General features: G+C 43.4%; 1 protein-coding gene across 1 annotated transcript in view; it reads right to left on the reverse strand.

The window, feature by feature from the left end:
- Nucleotides 1-6,166: 6,166 nt before the first annotated feature.
- LOC309561413 (ficolin-1-like) overlaps nt 6,167-19,262 on the reverse strand; it is a 36,115-nt gene continuing 23,019 nt past the window's right edge. The window contains exons 5-9 of the mRNA XM_082265309.1: nt 17,592-17,630; nt 16,456-16,583; nt 14,290-14,419; nt 13,237-13,371; nt 6,167-6,617 (exon numbers count right to left, since the gene is read on the reverse strand). Of these exons, the coding sequence (XP_082121435.1) occupies nt 6,370-6,617; nt 13,237-13,371; nt 14,290-14,419; nt 16,456-16,583; nt 17,592-17,630 (680 nt within the window). The 3' untranslated portion in view covers nt 6,167-6,369. The remainder of the gene's footprint in view (nt 6,618-13,236; nt 13,372-14,289; nt 14,420-16,455; nt 16,584-17,591; nt 17,631-19,262) is intronic.

The raw sequence follows: 19,262 nt of genomic DNA on the forward strand, positions 1-19,262 counted from the left end.
TAAAGAACAAGGAGTCCTGAAAGTGATGGTTTGGCCCCCACAGAGCCCTGATCTCAACATCATCAAGTCTGTCTGAGATTGCATAAAGAGACAGAAGAATTTGAGGCAGCCTATATCCACAGAAGATATGTGGCTAGTTGCCCAAGATGTTTGAAACAACTTACCTGCAGAGTTACTGCAAAAACTGTGCAAGAAGTGTACCTGGAAGAACTGATGCTGATTTGAAGGCAAAGAGTGGTCTCAGCAAATAATAATTACATTTGGATTTCTCTTCTGTTCATTTACTTTTCTTTTGCTAATTCATAAAAATTAACTATTAACACTTATATTTCTGAAAGCATTCTTAATTTACGGCATTCTTAACACCTGCCTAAAACTGTTGCACAGTAGTCTATATTATTATCAATAGCTTTTTTCTCTTTTTTTAAAGTGATCACATGACCTCTATTCTCAGCTGCCTAAGGGGCTTAGAGAGCTTGGATGGAGAATGCAGGGGGCATGTCAGCAGGAGGCAGAGTCATTTCAGTACATTTATATTCCCACTGATTAGCTGTTAGAAGGGAAAGGGCTTGTCTTGTTTGCACAATTCAGACCTATGGAGTACAGGCAGGCTGTGCTCTCAAGCAGGATGCAAAGAATGAAACTGAACACCCTGGGATGGCTGTGCTTCCATGCCTAGTGTGGTCAGTTTGAAACAGGGGAACTGGCAGGATCACTGTGTATTTCTCATAAAAGAAGCAATGCAAAAAAAAAAAGGATACTTTATAACACAGGTACATGGTACAACAGACACATATCAGGAATATAAAATATTAGGGTAACATACTGTAGCGGGTGCTGCTCAGCCTGCCCGTGGCCCTGCATCTCCTGTCGGCCGCTGCCGACACACACACTGACAGGCTCTGAGGAACGCAGAGCCTGTCAGCATCTGCAGGGAAATTCTGCCCCCTCCCTCTCCTCGCTGAACTGTACAGTGTGCGAGCAGTGCAAGCATAGGCAACCACCTGCCCTGCTCCCTCCCCTGCTTCCTCATTGGCAGGAGAAGGAGAGCCAATTATCTAGAGCGGTGTTTCTCAACTCCGGTCCTCAGGGCACACTAACAGGCCAGGTTTGCAAGAAAACTGAAATACATCCCAGGTGATATCATTTGCTTCTCAGTGATTGCAGTATTCTAGTCTGCATCTCCCCAAGGTGATACTTAAAATCTGGCCTGTTAGTGTGCCCTGAGGACCGGAGCTGAGAAACACTGATCTAGAGGACAGCAGCAGCAAAGCATTTTGGGACATGTAGCCCCAACTCGAGCGGCCCCATTGTAATTCCCTGGGGGCAGACTACACACCCCAGCATGTCACAGGAGTGGAGAGATCTATCACCAAGAGATTGCCTGAGAGCAGGAGGAGAGACCACGAGGTGAGGAGAAGACCCGACACCAGAGAAGGATGCTGCCATCCAGGGTCAGTTTGACTGTTCACTGCCACAGCTCCACGGTCAGTCGCGGACATCTCGCCAGAGAGGAACCCTGGGTGCATCTCCAGGCGCATCTTTGAAGACATTGCGGGTCATTCCGGTGGCCAACCTGAAGAGCCTGTTCCAGAACATCTCCCTTGGGCCTTGGTTGCAGGATTGATGAGCGGGCACTTGCCAATCATACAGACACAGAGAGAAACTGCATGCATACAACATTCCCTATCTTTTGCCTACATCAGTAGTGTTGCCCTCACCCTGCCTTCCAGGACATCTCCAAACATACCTTGTTCACCCCGCCAAACAGGACACCTAAGTGCACCAACCAAGAACTAGCTAAAGACACCAGGCCTTCTTTCCTTCTAAAAAACACAATGTAACATATTTTGCCCTGGTTTAAAGTCACTGGGATTAAAGTCACTGGTGCTATATGGGCCCATACATACAGTATACCCAGGACTCAGGATATATTAAATAAGCTGGTTTTAAAACTCAAGACATAGAGTTTACATTGAATTCCCTATTGTTCTCTTGTGGTTTATTGGGACTGTAGTGTCAGGGGATAGAAGGGAGTTCCCCACAAATAGAGCTTTCTTTTGCTGGTATTTGATCACCTATGCGATTTTTATTTTTTGCGCTATAAACAAAAAAAGAGCGACAATTTTGAAAAAAAAAAAAAAAACAATATTTTTCACATTCTGCTATATGACATTCCCAAAAATGTTTTTTTTTTTTTTTTTTAACATTTTAGGCCAATTTGTTTTCTGCTACATATTTTTTGGTAAAAAAAAAAAAAAAAATCGCAATAAGCGTTAAAGGAATAGGGAGGTGAATGGCGCTGCCTTCCAATAGATAAGTATGGGTACTACTACAAACGTAATAGACAAGGTGATCGTACTGCTATCACTAACACCACAATAAATACAGTAAATATAATAAATACGTATCAATAAATAGATAATTGGAAAGTGCAATCACTGCTGACTCTAACACCACAATAAATACAGTAAATATAATAAAATGCATATCAATAGATAAATTAGAAAGTGCAATCAGTGCAATGAAGTGATGATACGTTGTGTGTACAAATAGGTAAGTATTAGTTATACGCAATCAGAAGAAAAAATGTACATATAAAAAAGTATAAATATAAAGTGAAAAGTGACAAGTGTACAGTAATTATTCAGTATTATCCAGAATGCATCGATAGGTGATCAGCAAATATATCAACTGGTATGTGAAATAAGCACTAAAACATGTGAATAAATCAAATTTGATGTGTCCAAATAATTGAATAGTAAAGTAACGCAGTGTTGGTTGGTCCAATAGTATAGCTTATTAGGGGTGACAAAAAATATATAAAAAATGTATAACATTAGTAATAATAATTGATTTAAAGTGACTTGGTGCAGCCCAGCCCAGAATATCTGCAAAGGTCTCGCAATATGGGGCGGTCAACAGAGTGAAATATAAATGGCTAACAATATAAGTCCATAAGGAGATTATTTGGGGAGTTAAATTCCAAAACTACGTTGATGGGTGAATCTCGGGGTGATCCAAAAGCTGGGCTGCACCAAGTCACTTTAAATCAATTAATATTACTAATGTTATACATTTTTTATATATTTTTTGTTACCCCTAATAAGCTATACTATTGGACCAACCAACACTGCGTCACTTTACTATACAATTATTTGGACACATCAAATTTGATTTATTCACATGTTTTAGTGCTTATTTCACATACCAGTTTATATATTTGCTGATCACCTATCGATGCATTCTGGATATTATTGAATAATTACACTTGTCACTTTTCACCAAGCACTTTATATTTATACTATTTTATATGTACATTTTTTCTTAGGATTGCGTATAACTAATACTTACCTATTTGCTCACACCACGTATCATCACTTCATTGCATTGATTGCACTTTCTAATTTATTTAGTTTGTAGTAGTACCCATACTTATCCACTGGAAGGCAGCGCCATTCATCTCACTATTCCTTTATCCATTCATTGAATATAGCCCTTAAGGGTTGTATTTTGAGGTAGGCTGCAGCCTTAACTTATTCCATAAGCGCAGAATTTCCAACCTCTTTAATAAGTGTATTTTGATTGGTTTGCGCAAAAGTTATCGCATCTACTAACTAACTATGGGAAAGATTTATGTCTTTTTTATTGTTTTTTTACTAGTAATGGAGGCGATCTGCGATTTTTTGCGGGACTGCGACATTGTGGCGGACAGATCGGACCCCTAACTGACATTTTTGACACTTTTGGGGGGACCAGTGACATTACTACAATAATCAGTTCTAAAATTATGTAGTGTTACTGTAATAATGCCATTGGCAGGGAAGGGGTTAACACAGTGGGTGATCAAGGGGTGAGCCTAGTGGAGTGATTCTAACTGTGGGGGGGCATGGCTTCTGAGATGACCATAGAGACATGCGATCCTGTATAGAAGGATCACAGGAGCTCTGTGATCATCCCAGGGAGAAGGACGGTCTGCTTTGAGGTAGCTCTTTGTAAATTCCTGTGCTGCTGCAACTCTCAACCTGTACACTCCACACTGTACACTGACTCTACAGGGCCCAAACTGCAGGCGCCCCCTTTAACACTTCCGGGTCCTCAACGTAGGTACCCCCTCTAACACTTCAGGGTCCTCTGACCAGGCACCCCCTTTACAGCTAGCTGACCCTTGGATCCCAGAATCTTCTCCGGAGTGGTCCCCTCTGATGCTAGGTAGACCCCCAGGGGCAATCCACGGTACTCACGACCTTTGTAGGCTTTCCTGGGACTGGACCCCTCTCTCTCTCCGCTGGTTCTTGGCACACCGGATCCCTTTTAGTTCAACTCAGCACCAGGGCCGGTGCTTCCACTAGGCAAACTAGGCAGCCGCTTAGGGCGCATTGCCACTTAGGGCGCAGCCACGAGTCGGCACTCTCTCTCCATCATGAATGATTATTGTGAAATTAGGGGAGGGGTGGCGGTGGGGGAGGAAGAAGGGACAGAGGAAGATGCCAGGTGTCTTGGGCAGTGGCGGAACTACCAGGTCCTGGCTTTCCACCACTGTTGGAGGGGCCCCAAGAGGCAGGAAGGGAGCCCACCAGAGTGCTGCCTGCATGATGATCCTCTTTGGCTGGAGCTGAGCGGCCTTAACCCCAGGCAGGAAGAGACTCTCTGCACTGAGTTGGTAGGCAGCCGTTAATTTCCCTGGGTTGGTATTAAGCAGGGAGCGGAGGAAAGCTGAACCTGAGCCAGAGCTCGGCACTGTAGGGCGGAACCTTTACTGGGGCAGAAGCGACAAGGCACTGGAATGGTCTGAGGAGGTTGGTGATGAAGGACATGTGGAGTTCTCTGACTGCTGCTTTTCCCTCCACCAGGAGCCGGTTGGAGCTGTGGTGAGCACTTTGGTCCAGGAGAGGATCATTCTGGGAGAAGGAATCAGCAGGATCGCAGTGAGGGAGGGCAGAGTGCGGGCCACTCTCTTCATACCGTCCAGTGAGTGTCCCCAGAACAGGGGATCAGGGCCCCTAGGTGTTACATGGAGCATCCCTGGTATGAAAGGGAATCGGGGTCACCAGGTGTGCCATGGGGAATCGGAGTCACCAGGTGTGACATGGGGGATAGGTGTCACCGGGTGTAACAGGGGTTCGGGGTCACCAGGTGTGCCATGAGGAATTGGGGTCCCTGTGTGCCATGGGGGATTGGGGTCCCCAAGTGTGACACGGAGGAACATCAGGGTTCCCAGGTGTGACATGGAGGAACATCAGGGTCCCCAAGTGTGACATGGAAAAACATCAGGGTCTGACATAGAGAAACATTGGGGTCACTGGGTATGACAGCATGACATTGAGGAACACGGGGGTCCCTGAGTGTGACATGGAGGAACATCAGGGTCAGTGGATATGACAGCATGACATGGAGGAATATTGGGGTCCCATGGTGTGACATGGAATAACATCAAAGTCCCTGGGTGTGACATGGAGGGACATTAGGGTCCTCGGGTGTGACATGGAGGAATATGGGGGTCACTGGGTATGACAGCATAACATGGAGGAACCATCAGATCAGGGTTACTAGGTATGACATAGAGGAGTTTTTAACCCCTTCCCTTTTTTTTTGGGGGGGGCGCAAATAGCTTGTCTTGCCTAGGGCGTAAAATAGTCTAGCACCGGCCCTGCTCAGCACCCTCTGGATTCTCAGGCAGCACCCAGAGACATCCGCTTCCTCTGACAGGAGGAGAGACAGCCGTCCTCTCCCTCCAGGGACTCTGCTTCCCGCCAAAGACACTGAGTCATCCGCCCCCCTCAAACTTATACCCTCTCCCAGAATTCTCTGCGGCAGAATCTGCCTTCTGGGGTAGATACAAGCCTGAATGTATCTCTGATTGGGTTTCCTCCACTGCCCAATGAGACGTCTCTCACAGGGCCAGTGGGGAGGCTCTCCTCTCAGCAGACACCCTTGGGAGCCATGAAAACCTACCTGACAAAAAGAAAATCATGGCTCTGCTGTTAGGCAGACAAAGCCCACTATATTTTACCTAGCACCTACCTGTAGGGTGCTACACACAAATAAACATTTTTTATTAAAATAGTGATGATAAAATGAGAGATTCACATTTTTTCGTTTTGCTAGTTTTTTTTATTTTTGATTATTGAAACAAATTAATCAAATACAGCTTTCTTCTTTAATGGAGGTGTATTGGGTTCAGCAGGGCTAACTGTAACAAAGCAGACATTTTATACATGGTCTTATTTATTAAAGTTCCTGCAGGAATAATTGTTGAGCCATAGCAGCCAATCTAAAGCTTTCTTTAAATCTATACAACACCAGGACAATAAAAGGAAACATCTGAATGGTTTGTTGGACAAGAAGTCTTCTTTCAGACATCGCAGGTTACACCGGTCTAAACTTCATTTCTGTGATTTTATAGGAATAATATTGTCCCATACCGGTCTCCCAATTAATTCCATTTGCATAACTGTCATGTTTTCCCCTCAAATACAGACCATTCAGGTTGGAGTTATGACAGCTTCCATACCACCAAGCACCTTTAAAATCTGCTGCACAGTTGCTGCCGTATTCATCATTGTCCCTGTCCTTTGTAGAAAAGGGACGATTGTTATGATAAACAAGAGAGTCACCTGCAAATAAAAAAAAAAAAAAATACCATTTATTGGCTTTATTCCATCTGCACCTTCTGCAGAAGTCTTTTTAGGTGGCCTATTGTTGGTCATTGGATTACCAGCAGACAATCTCATAGCTAACAATATGCTTATATAAACTCAAATGCAATTCTGAGGGTGGTTCATACCAGAAGTCTAGAGAAAAATGTTACCGTTGTGAATGGAAATAAAAGATCTTGCTATATAGTAGCCCTGCTCCTTAATTAACATTAAAGCTTCAGTTTTTCTAAATTATAATAATAAATGTGTTACACTTACCTGCTCTGTGCAATGGTTTTGCACAGAGCAGCCCCCATTTCTCCGCACTCCTTGCTCATCCTCTTCAGTGCCACTTTCTATGCGGGCATTCGTGAGGGCTCATTCCTGAGCTGCCTTGTCTGTGTCTATTGACACAGACAACGTGGTTTGGCACCGCCTCCCAATCCCTTGTCCCAGAGTTTGATTGATAGCAGCAGCCAATGGCTCCCACTCTTAGTAATCTGCCCAGTAAGGAGGGAGACAGCAGTGAAAGCCGCTGCTCTCGTGCACATCGCTGGATTGGGGACAGGTAAGCATAATAGGGGACTGGGGTGATCCTGCAGCACAGAAGGTTTTTACCTTAATGCATAGAATGCATCGAGGTAAAAAACCTTAAGGGCTCATTTACACTTGCTTTGACTTCAACACACTACCGCTTCCCCATGCTTTTTTGATATGTTTTTGATGCCTCCATGATGCTTCAGTGGTGCTTTTTTTAAAGCTTTATTGAAGTTTGGCAGATGGCCTGTGTGTGTGTGTGTTGATATCTCATACCTGCAATACCTCCAAAAAAACTTGAAGCTAAAGGTGAATTAAAGCCTCTCAAAAGCTGCAGGTGCTTCAAGCGAGCTTTGTCATTGACTTCTATAGAGGCTTTGAAGATGCTTTGAAGCAGCACTAAAACGACATGGGATATAACTTTTGAAATGAAGCCAAAGCAAAGCAAAAGCAGGACTGTAAGCTAGCCATTTTATTTAGTGCCAGGTGCTTTGACTGGCGTTTAGGGAGCTTTAAAACAGTGTGTCTGAAGCCATGTTTTTAAGCAAGTGTAAACGAGCCTTTAGGCTTTAGAATCACTTTAAGTATTAAAAGTGCTAGGTTACACTGAAAGGAAAAAAAAAAGAGAAAAAAGAAAAAACATTGGTTCTGGGGCCCTCGTCTATTTACCAGTATGGTCATACCTGGAAAAGCTTATTAGAATATGTTGAGTGAATGTCGTCCAAGACAGTGGTCGCCAACCTTTTGGACTTCACAGACCACTACACTCACAATTTTGAATCCTGCGGACTACGAACATGAATTTTACATGCCTTTTAAACACAACGCTCCTGCTCTCTATCTCCCTCCCCTTGGATCACTGCTACCTTATACACAAATGCTCTGGCTTTCTTCCAACCCCCCCACCACTGCACTCTGCATCACAATGTTGGCTTACACAGACTCACCATTGAATCTCACCTCCTTATCCAGCCATGTGTTCAAGCTCTGTGCTCCCCCCCACAGTCTGTGATCAGCGCTGCCATTGGAAGTCTCCTCCTTCCTCACCTCCTGCTCTCTGCACTACTCCTGACGCCCTCCTCTGAGTTCACAAGAGCCAGAACTACAGAGGAGGCATGGAGTATCAATGCACTCTGACAGTATTGACTGTCACCGCGCAATGAGAACAACACTGGGAACAACTTGGGTGGTAGTATACATCCACCACAATGTTGATTTGTGGCATAATTGCTGGGAACCACCAACATTTTCTTGTGGACCATCAGTGGTCCACAGACCACTGGTTGGCAACTGCTGGTATAAGATAATTATCTTTTAAAATTTTCACCTTATTTTTTTTGCTGTATATAATTGTTTTTACATGGTGAGCGAAGGTCTGCTAAATATGGTAGATCCAATTTATGACCTGATAGATTAAAAAAAATAAAAATTCAAGTAACAGAGGGAACTATAAAATACGCTTTAGCTTTATAACATGTCAGGTCAATTCTGGTCTTCATATACATTCGATTAGAAAATACATTTTGGACTAAATGGGCAAAACATACACTGGGTATCTGCATATTTAATTTAAAATATCATAGCCAAAATGATGTCACTTCCTCCGCCTGGAGGTTTTTAAAGTCATCTAGTCTGGTTGACCATTCAGGGCAAAGAAACCAGTTCACTCTAATGTCAGCTGAGTGAACGAGAGGAAAGGTTCTTCTCACTGTGTATGTAAGCTCCAACACAGACCGACACAGAGCTTACATAGGGTTTCCACGCAGGGCTACAGTAAGTGAATGTTGTGGTTGGGAGAAAAGAAGTAGCAGAAAATGTTGACTATCAAGAGAATCAGTTTTTTTACACTTATTGGACAAACTGATGGGTTCATTTTAAAGTAGCAAGTGGTTTGGCCCATAGGAAGGTATGGATTGCAGGACTGTGTACTCCTACGGAGCCAGAATACTAACCCCATACTATCTATGCAACATAAGCACTCAGTCACCCAACACTGATAGATTATATGTAAAGATTTACACTACACATATCTGCCTACCCATCTGCCTACTGCTCCCCCCCTCTGCTCTGAACAGTGGCAGATCTGTAGACTTGCTCACCCCCACCGCCAGGATCGGTGGGAGAGAAGGCTCTGTAATCAGAGGCGTAACTAGAACCTTCAGGGCCCCGGTGCAAGAAACCATGAAGGCCCCCCCGGACCCCTGGCCGGGGCCCTTTCCTTCAAGCCTGGGGCTCTTCCCACTGATCCTGGGGCCCTTTACTCTCGTTTCGGGGCCCTTTATTACAGTCCCGCAGCGGGTCCCTTTCACAAGTTCTGCAGTGGGCCCCCTTCCTGCCATCTTGGGGCCTCCCTACGGGGGTGGAATGCCAGGGCCGGGTCGCAATTGTGACCTTTGCGATCCTGGAAGTTCACCCACTGGTGTCAGTAGTTTTTATTTTTTGGTATTTTAATTGTATTATTTTATTTTATTTTTTTACAACGTCACTGGCTATGACTCTGTCCATTCAGAAAAGGAAGGAGCTGGTAAAGCATACAGAGGAACCAATCTCCTCCATTTTCCTCCCGCAGCTACAGGAGGAAAAAGGTGGACAGTGATTTCTCTACATGCTGCCCCCGCCGGCGCCGCCCCTCCTATCCAGGTGTACAGGGGAGCCGCACAGGCCCCCTTGGAGCATGGGGCCCGGTTGCAATCGCAACCCCTGCAACCCCTGTAGTTACGCCCCTGTCTGTAATTATCTCAACCTCACTTACTCTCCCTTCTTCCTGTTGTGGCGGATCAGATCCAATCAGCATCAGGGAGAGGATGCACTTGCCACAAAGGATACTGGTAGCTTTTAAGGAGGGAGGGCACAATGCAAGTGAATGGGGCATAGAGAAACTCTAAACTACAGGAGCAAATTTTTAGAGACACAGAGGAGGAGAGACAGCATGGTGTTTTCCTAGATTAAATCAGAATGCTGGTCGTCTTTTGCAAGGGGAAGCCAAGCCAAAAGGACCTGCTGTGGGACATGCCACCACGGTATGGGAGAAGCATGCCTCATAGAGGCAAACAATACTCCATAATGACAATGTGAAAGTATTTTTTTTTAAATCAATTGTCTGTGCCAAATTTATAAAAAAAATGAAAAAAAAAAAAAAATATGTACATAAGTATTCAGAGCCTTTGCCATGACACTCAAAAGTGAGCTCAGGTGCATCCTGTTTCCACTGATCATCCTTGAGATGTTTTAGCAACTTGATTGGAGTCCACCTGTGGTAAATCCAGTTGATTGGATATGGTTTGGAAAGACACACACTTGTCCATATAAGGTCCCACAGTTAACGGAGCACAAACCAAGCCATGAAGTCCAAGGAATTGTCTGTAGACCTCCAAGACAAGATTGTTTCGATGCACAGATCTGGGGAAGGGTACAGAACATTTTCTGCAGCATTGAAGGTCCCATTGAGCACAGTGGCCTCCATCATTCGTAAATGGAAGAAGTTTGGAACCACCAGGACTCTTCCTAGAGTTGGACGCCCGGCCAAACTGAGCGATCGGGGGAGAAGGGCCTTAGTCAGGGAGGTGACCAAGAACCTGATGATCACACTGACAGCGCTCCAGAATTTCTCTGTGGAGAGAGAAGAACCTTTCAAAAGATCAACGATCTCTACAGCATTCCACCAATCAGGCCTGTACGGTAGAGTGGCCAGATGAAAGCCACTCCTCAGTAAAAGGCCCATGACAGCCTGCCTGGAGTTTGCCAAAAGGCACCTGAAGGACTCTCAAACCATAAGAAACAAAATTCTCTGATCTGATAAAACAAAGATTGAACTCTTTAGCCTGAAGGGTCATGTCTGGAGGAAACCAGGCACCACTTATCACATGGACAATACCATCCCTACAGTGAAGCATGGTGGTGGCAGCATCATGCTGTGGGGATGTTTTCAGTGGCAGGAACTGGGAGACTAATCAGGATTGAGGGAAAGATGAATGCAGAAATGTACAGAGACATCCTTGATGAAATTGAAAACCTGCTCCAGAGCGCTCTGGACCTCAGTCTGGGGAGAAGGTTCATCTTCCAACAGGACAACAACCCTAAGCACACAGCCAAGATAACAAAGGAGTGGCTACGGGACAACTCTGTGAATGTCCTTGAGTGGCCCAGCCAGAGCCCAGACTTGAAACCGATTGAACATCTCCGGAGACATCTGAAAATTGGCTGTACACAGAAGCTCCCCATCCAACCTGATGGAGCTTGAGAGATCCTGCAAAGAAGAATGGGAGAAATTGCCCAAAAACTGGTGTGCCAAGCTTGTAGCATCATATTCAAAATTACCCTGAGGCTGTAATTGGCGCCAAAGGTGCTTCAACAAAGTGTAGCACTGCCCCCTAGAGGACTGCTGAGAATTACACCTTCTGGATTCCCCTGGCTTACCCTTAGCAACTTATAGCAGATAAACAGCAATGAAAGTTCTTGGCTCAGTCAATTATCAATCCAGGGGATGTTGGTTTTGTGGTTTTTATTGAGGACTTGGATAGGAGAAGGGATGAGTGGGATACTCCAACTGACAACTATTCACAATGGTGAGGACAACTGACTTTAGAATGCGGCATGGCCGCTGCTTCACACTGCCACTGAAGTGAAGATAGATAAAGTGTTCCTGCTTGAATTACTCTTTAGGGTTCTAACTTGGCATCCCCTTTCTCACTTGCTGTGTGTGCTGACACCCATCCACTGACTCTCCACTGGAGTGGTCCCCTTCCTGGGCAGACCCCCGGCAAGCTTCCCAGTACTCCCAAGGCTGCTCTGCTTCCAACTCCACCAGTCAGTTTTCATGGACCTCCTGGCTCAGCTCCACACTCCTGGTTCATAAGGCCGGCCGCCTGTGACCACCATCCACAGCAGCAGAAGGAGAGACTAATGTCACCCTCCTTCTGAGACCTGGCTTCCCATCCAAAGACACCCTGCCACATGTGCCCTTGGCTTTTATAGCCTATCCCAGGATGCACCATTCGTCTGTGCCAACCCACTAAGACAGCTACAAAAGCCTGTGTGTCACTGGCTGGGTTTTCTCCACTGTCCAACAGGCCTCCCTATTGGACACAGTGGGGACACTCCCTCAGCCCAGATGAATCACACATGGACACATGCAAGAGGCCTAACTAATGATCAGACTGTCCTGATAAGCAGTAGGAGATACTAGGCTTTACCTACCTAGCACCTACCTAGGAGGGTGCTACATCCACCCCCCCCCACCAAAAAATGAGCCACGCCCCCATTGGCTCTGGGGCGGTCGTCACCTACAAAAATGTATACAAAAATTTACACTAAGTATTCCACAAACCTGGAAAAGGGGGAAAAGGGAAGAACAAATGCACAGTAAATAATTTAGGTGCAAAAATAGAAATATCTGCTATATAAATATGATACATTTAAAGTGCATTTAACTTAATGCACCCCCCCACCAAACAAAACTCAGTCTGGTGAGTGAATACAACATCCTAGCTAACTATCGCTATAACAGTCCTACACAACCTGTGAAGAAAGAGAACAAGTTAGGCACTGTGTTAGTTTACATGTTCAAATAATCACATAGCTAACTGCATGTGATGAGAAGATCCTCTCTGTAGAGGCGACCTTCTCACCTAACATCCCTAACTATGGATCCGATAAGTGTTCGATCCACCAGTCTTGACACAAAGTATAACAATGCTCCTCAAAAGGCAACACTTACCCCTGACACTGCCTAACTATTCCGGTCACACCCCCTCCCCATGGTCAGGAAGACATGTGGCAAAGCTTTCAAACAAACTTCTTTCATGTTGTCATGATGGGGTATTGTTTGTAGAATTTTGAGGAAAATAATGAATTTAATCCATTTTGGAATAAGGCTGTAACATAACAAATCGTGGAAAAAGTGAAGCGCTATGAATACTTTCCAGATGCACTGTATATGAGTAGCTGATGGTGTTCTAAGCTTTGTATTTGTGCATTCAATTGTTTCAATACCACCTTTAGAACAGCATACCTTTTAAAGTTTTACGGTTTTTTTTTTGTTTCCGATTGAAAGGGTATTTACCTGCACTGCCTCCAGTAAAAGCTCCAATCTTCAGCTGGTAATTGTCCTTTTCTCCCAAAATGGCAAATGATGCATAGGCAGCAAAACTGACATTATTTTCATAATCGATCAGGTCAACACGAAACTCATGTGTTCCTACAGGGAAATATATTAAAAAACACAGTTATTCAGCTATAGCAAACATAGGTAACTTTTCTTAAAAGTATCTATGCACAGGCAGAAGATTGTGTGGATAATTCACTTTTCTCCCAGTCCTGGAATTCCCAGAACAGTTCTAAATTCCTAGTAGGTGAGAATTAATTTGAAGTGGATGGGGTTCAAGTGGAATCAACTTTAAAAGGTGCATCTGTGCTTTTTTTAGTAGTTTGAAAAATGGTAAATGTAGAAATCTTGTAGTGAGCTGTTCACTCTGATATTACTGGTCTGGGCATAGCCTTCTTGGTTTCAAAGATCTATATACTACATAAATAAATGTATTTTTTAAATGTAAGCAGTGTGAGTACCTGGATTTGACTTGGTATCATTCCCTTGTACTCCACTATACAATAGAACTGGAGGAAGAAGCAGCAAAAGAGGCCAATCAGTTCATGTTCTAATAAGAAACATGCTGATTGGGGGAATTACACAGAGATGATCATCACTGAGTTGCTTCTCCTGTCACTGTCCAGTCACAGGCTGGGACGGATCCAGAATGACCTGGGCTCAGGGGAAGTGAGTTGAATGATGCCAGGCCAGCCATGGTCATAAAATTCTTGAAGAAGGACTTTAGGTTTCCTACATGGCTACTGTGCTTTACTGCATGTCATTTTAATTAGATTTTAGGATAGATTGATTTTATAACACATTCCACGGGTCTCTTTGTCTAAATAGGAATCCTATAACTGCTGCATAAGTCAATACTTACAGTAGGTAAACACAGGTAACAAAACGGGTTTGTTGCATTGTCTGAAAATACCTAATATTTGTAATATTAAACACTATAATAGAGTGTGTCTAGACTGCAGGAAAACTAAATGATGGGCTTTAGGATGTAAGAGTGAACAAAACAATTACCAGATGATGTCAGCAGATGGATATTATCATTCCCCAGCCAGAATTCACTCAGCTGATTGCCAAACCCTCTCTTGTAGTCCTTCCAGTCTCTTAAAAAATTCACTGTGCCATCATACCGTCTCTGGAATACCTAAAGTTTTAAATAGATCACAAGGTAAAATGATGATGGTGCTAATGGCATTTGCCAGAAAGGTAGCAAGATGACTGACGATGAACAAGGTAAGCTATTCCAGCAGGGCTAGTAGTTGTTACTGATGACTACTACTAGCTATACCATGACATGGATACTTCCACAGTTCTATTCTGGGTGAACAGTTTGGATCAAATACGTAGCTCTGTAATGTTACAGTATTGCAGTGTAATAGATGTGTACAATAAAACTGAATTACAATTTGTGTCAATGATATGTTTCATTGTTGTCACACATAATGTACAGTAAAAGTACCAACCTCCGTATTATCATATATTGTATATGATGGAATTAAAAAAATATTTAATATACTGTACACCAGGGACTACTTCCACTCTTAGAACTGACCCGGCCGGCAGCATGAGAAGTTATATCAGGTCACTCCTGGTCAGCACACTGATTGATAAGTGATATGTCAAACATCGCCTAAAATCTGTTGGGGTTATACATTTTAAATTTTTTATCTGCAATAGATCTTTCCAGCTGTAGATTGTTCCGTTTAGCCATTCAGCAGCATCAGCAGTTTATCAAATTATCAGGATGCAGGTAAAACACAAACACTTCGAGGGTCTTATGTAGGCTCCATCATGAATTGGATTGGGTGAATCAACAGTATAGTATAGTAAAGTATATAAATCTGTTTGTCTGATATATTACATTTTGGACCAGTTGTACTGGAAATGTTCTCCTGCCAAAAGAAAAAAAAATAAAACAATTAAATTAGATATGTGATCCAGCCATTCAACCAGCCCAAAAGCCATCTTGGATGTGATGTTAGCAGCCCCGGCAGAGCAGAGCTGTCACTGTGACAGACTGCCTGGCACCCTGCATGGGTGCCTTAGTTTCGGTACAGTTTCCTCCACACTGGACACAGGAACCAGGTATTATAGGGGAATTTTGCACTCAAGAACTAGATAACACTAGTTTAGGTACAAACTGGAATTGACTTTAATGTAAATTCACACAGAATTTATACCAAACACTGGTTAGATAATGAGGTAAAGTTGATGCAAGACTAATCCCATCATGTAGGAACCGATTAGCCAACAGAAACAATAGGTGACTCAATTAACTCAATTAAAAATAGGAATTCACACCTAGGAGGCACACAAGTGAGAGACACAGCAAGCAATAAACACGTAACAGCTTAATAAATATATAATAGTAGGACACCTCAGCATCAAGTTGTTTTGAGTTGATTATATTAACATCTGCTCTAAGTCTAGGAGGGGTTGAAGCAGTCAATGCGGTTTGGGCATAGAGGCCTCCAAATCTGTGTCCTCCAATTCCCAAAGTCTGTGTGTTTCAGGGAGATATGAACTTGAATCTAAAGTAAAACTGCTCAAAACGTCTCCCAGGCACACACCTCCCAAAGAATTGAGCCCCCCAAAAACGCCAGGGCCCATAGTCAGTAGACCGAAGGCTAGCCTGCAGTCTCCTCCAAAAGCCATTGTCCTGGTTGAGCAACATAAAAGTTTGTAGGGAGATGAAAGGATAGGAGGAGGAGCTGGGTCAGCACAGACAGAAAATGCATAGGGTCCTAAGCGTGAATGCCACTTGGTATAGCTCTCAGTCTCATGCAGCTGCAGCTTGTCAAACTTTGACAAGCTTCATGCAGCGGGGCTGGACTTTTCCATCCAGGTACACTAAAATATCAGGTTGTCGCAAGGGGCCTAAAATCTGTGTGTTCATATGTGTTCAATGTCTTCAAAATACTACTCAAATCTTTCTCATCATGTTGAAAATCGGTTATCTCCAGTGGTAAATCTTTTGCAGACTTGTACAAATCTGTTTCAGTTGGCTGCCCAGGACTAGAGGTGTAGGGGGGGGGGGGGGGGTCAAAAAAAAAAACAATTGGAAAGACTTTCTAACAGCCAGTCTAAATTAGTCCCAGATTTGCTTGATAAATGTCCCTCATTATATATTCATGTTGATTGTAAAATGGGGTTTCTCTTGATTGCCATTTAAAAACTTACAATCCATCCTCCTCCTTCTGTATCCATGTCACAGAAAACTGTTAGTGACTTCTCTCCGTCAGGATATATGGTGTACCAGCCACTGAGGAAGGTGCCCAGGTTGAGCAATTCTTTGCAGTTCCGTGCGGCTACAGGAGAAACACAATCATGTGAGCGAGTGCAGCTTAGGATAGGAAAAGTCAGGCAGAGTTTTTCAATACCTGAAGGGCAGTGCGCCATCTATTAAAGAGTATCTAAAGTAAAAGTTTTTATAGCTAAGTTTAGAATGGGGAATATCTAAAACCTGCGTCACCTATTTTGTTTTAATTTGTATGTGTCCCCTTGGGGGGATTAACCTTCACTTCCTGTCTTGGAGGCATAAAAGGAAGCGAGAGTAAATAACTCTAAAGTGAGAGGAAGTCCCCTCTTATATGGTTGTCACTAGAGTGTCCCTTCCAAAGTTTTGCCCTCACCGCTTGTTCTGGTGAAAACTGTAAAACTTTGGATGTTTACATTCCTTGTAATAGGAATAAAAGTGATAAAATTTATTTAAAGTAAAGTATCAAAATAAAAAGGAAAAGGTAATTAAACAATTAAAAAAAAAAAATTACAAATGCCCCCGTCCCTGCGTGCTTTCCCGCAGAAGCGAACGCATAAATACGTTGCGCCCACATACTGTATGTACACAGTGTTTAAACCACACATGTTAGGTATCACCGCGAACATTAGAGTGAGAGCAATATTTCTAGCACAAGACCTCCTCTGTGACTCTAAACAGGTAACAGGTTTTTTTTTTCTGCCTCTAAATGCTCCTCTGAAAACATGCCTGTAAACTCCGTAATGTGCTTGGACACATACGTAGGTTAACAAAGAGCTGCTTTTCAGAGACCAATAAAGGTGTGCACAAGCCCTTATAGACATTATAGAAGCTGTGCATGATGTAGATTCTGCCTTCCTGCACTGTATTTAAAGTGTCTTTAAGAGCTGCTGCAGGCAGACCACGTTGACCATCCTACTTTTTTTTAGAAGAAGCTACGGGGGCAATATCATCACCTTATTACATGGTGAGAATGGTCCTTGTGGTGAAGCAGTATATGCAAAGAGAGAAGAAAACCAAACAGTTTGTAATCTTCCAGAATAATATTCCCATGACTCACCATAGCCTCGGTCTGGAGTGCCCGTGTCTCCTTTCTCTCCTAGTGAAGACAGAATTTAGTCAGTTGGGTACAACCTTCTTTGCGTACACTATGGCATATTACTCTCCCTCTCCCCTCCCAAAATTTGAATTGATACTAAAGGCTCAGATTTTATTTTTTTTAAAATAACAAACATGTTATACTTCTCTGCTCTGTGTAATGGTTTTGCACAGAGCATCCCTGATTCTCCTCTTCTCGGGTCCCCCACCAGCACTCCTGTCTCCTCCACCCACCTAGTGCCCCTATTGCAAACATGCATTTTACTAGTCCCAGATGGGAATTTGGAACACAGGGCTCTCCTGAGTTAGTATTTCAAAAGTGTTGACTTGTTTGATACATGTGGCTGTAGTATTTGGAGAAAAGATTTAACTATAGACAATGCGGCCTGGATGGTTAAGAAATTTGTTTGAAATAAAAAACATTTAAAGCCCAACTCCAGTATTCTGCTAAATTTGCACTTTGGTGATGTTCTCTTTAGGCTCTATTAAAACACTGAAACATTGTGAGGTACAATAACTAACTTTTCTTGTATTTGCAGACTTTTAAATCCAACTGACGTCATTATTCCCCTGTGAACAGTGTGTACTTGCATGCACCAGGGCTTTTTGTCTTCACATCACATCTGTGCATGTAAACAGCACTACATTTCCCATGAGTCAATAGGAAATGCTGGAAGTGATGGCCTGATTGTGTGGGTTGAGCACATTGAGGCTGAGATGATAATGGTGAGCAGGCTAAGATGTAATTGAAGCTGGAAGCAGAGATGCGGCTGACACATTTGTAATGGAAGGATCAGACCAGGAACCGGAGACTCACAGATATGCAAGTGAATCAGGCCTACTGATACTGAGAATAAACATCATGAATATCTCATGATCAATATACCTATTGAAGCACTGAACACCACGTTTGTTCAATACAAGCACCATTAAATATTAGTATTAATATTAAAGAGGAATTAAACTCTTCCTTTTTGTTTCGTTTTTTCTTCCCTGCAAAGCAAATGCATAATGTGCTAGTATCCACTGGAGGCCGCATCCATCTTCAGCCATCTTCCTTCCTGGTCTGCGGCTATGCTACTGGCCAGGATGGCCAGCATGCGCAAGGGAGCCGCCGGTCATGGCACAGGGCTCTGAAGAAATGGCACGGGTGGCCATTTCTTCAGAGCGCATGTGTCGATGACGTCATCGACTGCATGAAATGTGAATATCTCCTAAATGGTACAAGTTTAGGTTATATTTACAGTACATATAGGTAAGCCTTATTAAAGGCCTACCTATAGGTAAAAGTTATAAGAGTGGGTTTACAACCATTTTAAACATTAAAAAACATTTCTGCCTGAGGATCTGCTTTAATTCTCTGTAGGGATATAGTAATTGTACAGTAATTATTTAATCCACTTCCAAAAAGGGGGCTGTGCAATGAGCGTGTGAGCCTGTAATGTCGTGGGCTGACCACTGAACTGCAGGCACACTATGCAAATATCAGGAGCTACTGTGCATCTGTCAATGCTACAGGTCTGTTGCAGGTCTAAACCCTTGTTGCCGAATCCAAACCCCACTGAAGTCAATGGGAGCCCAAAAAAAAAAAAGTTTGTTTGAATTGCCGGCAAAATGTTTGTAAATTCCTTTC

This window comes from Pelophylax lessonae (genome assembly GCF_965119305.1).
Source record: "Pelophylax lessonae genome assembly, chromosome: 8".
NCBI classification, from domain to species: domain Eukaryota; kingdom Metazoa; phylum Chordata; class Amphibia; order Anura; family Ranidae; genus Pelophylax; species Pelophylax lessonae.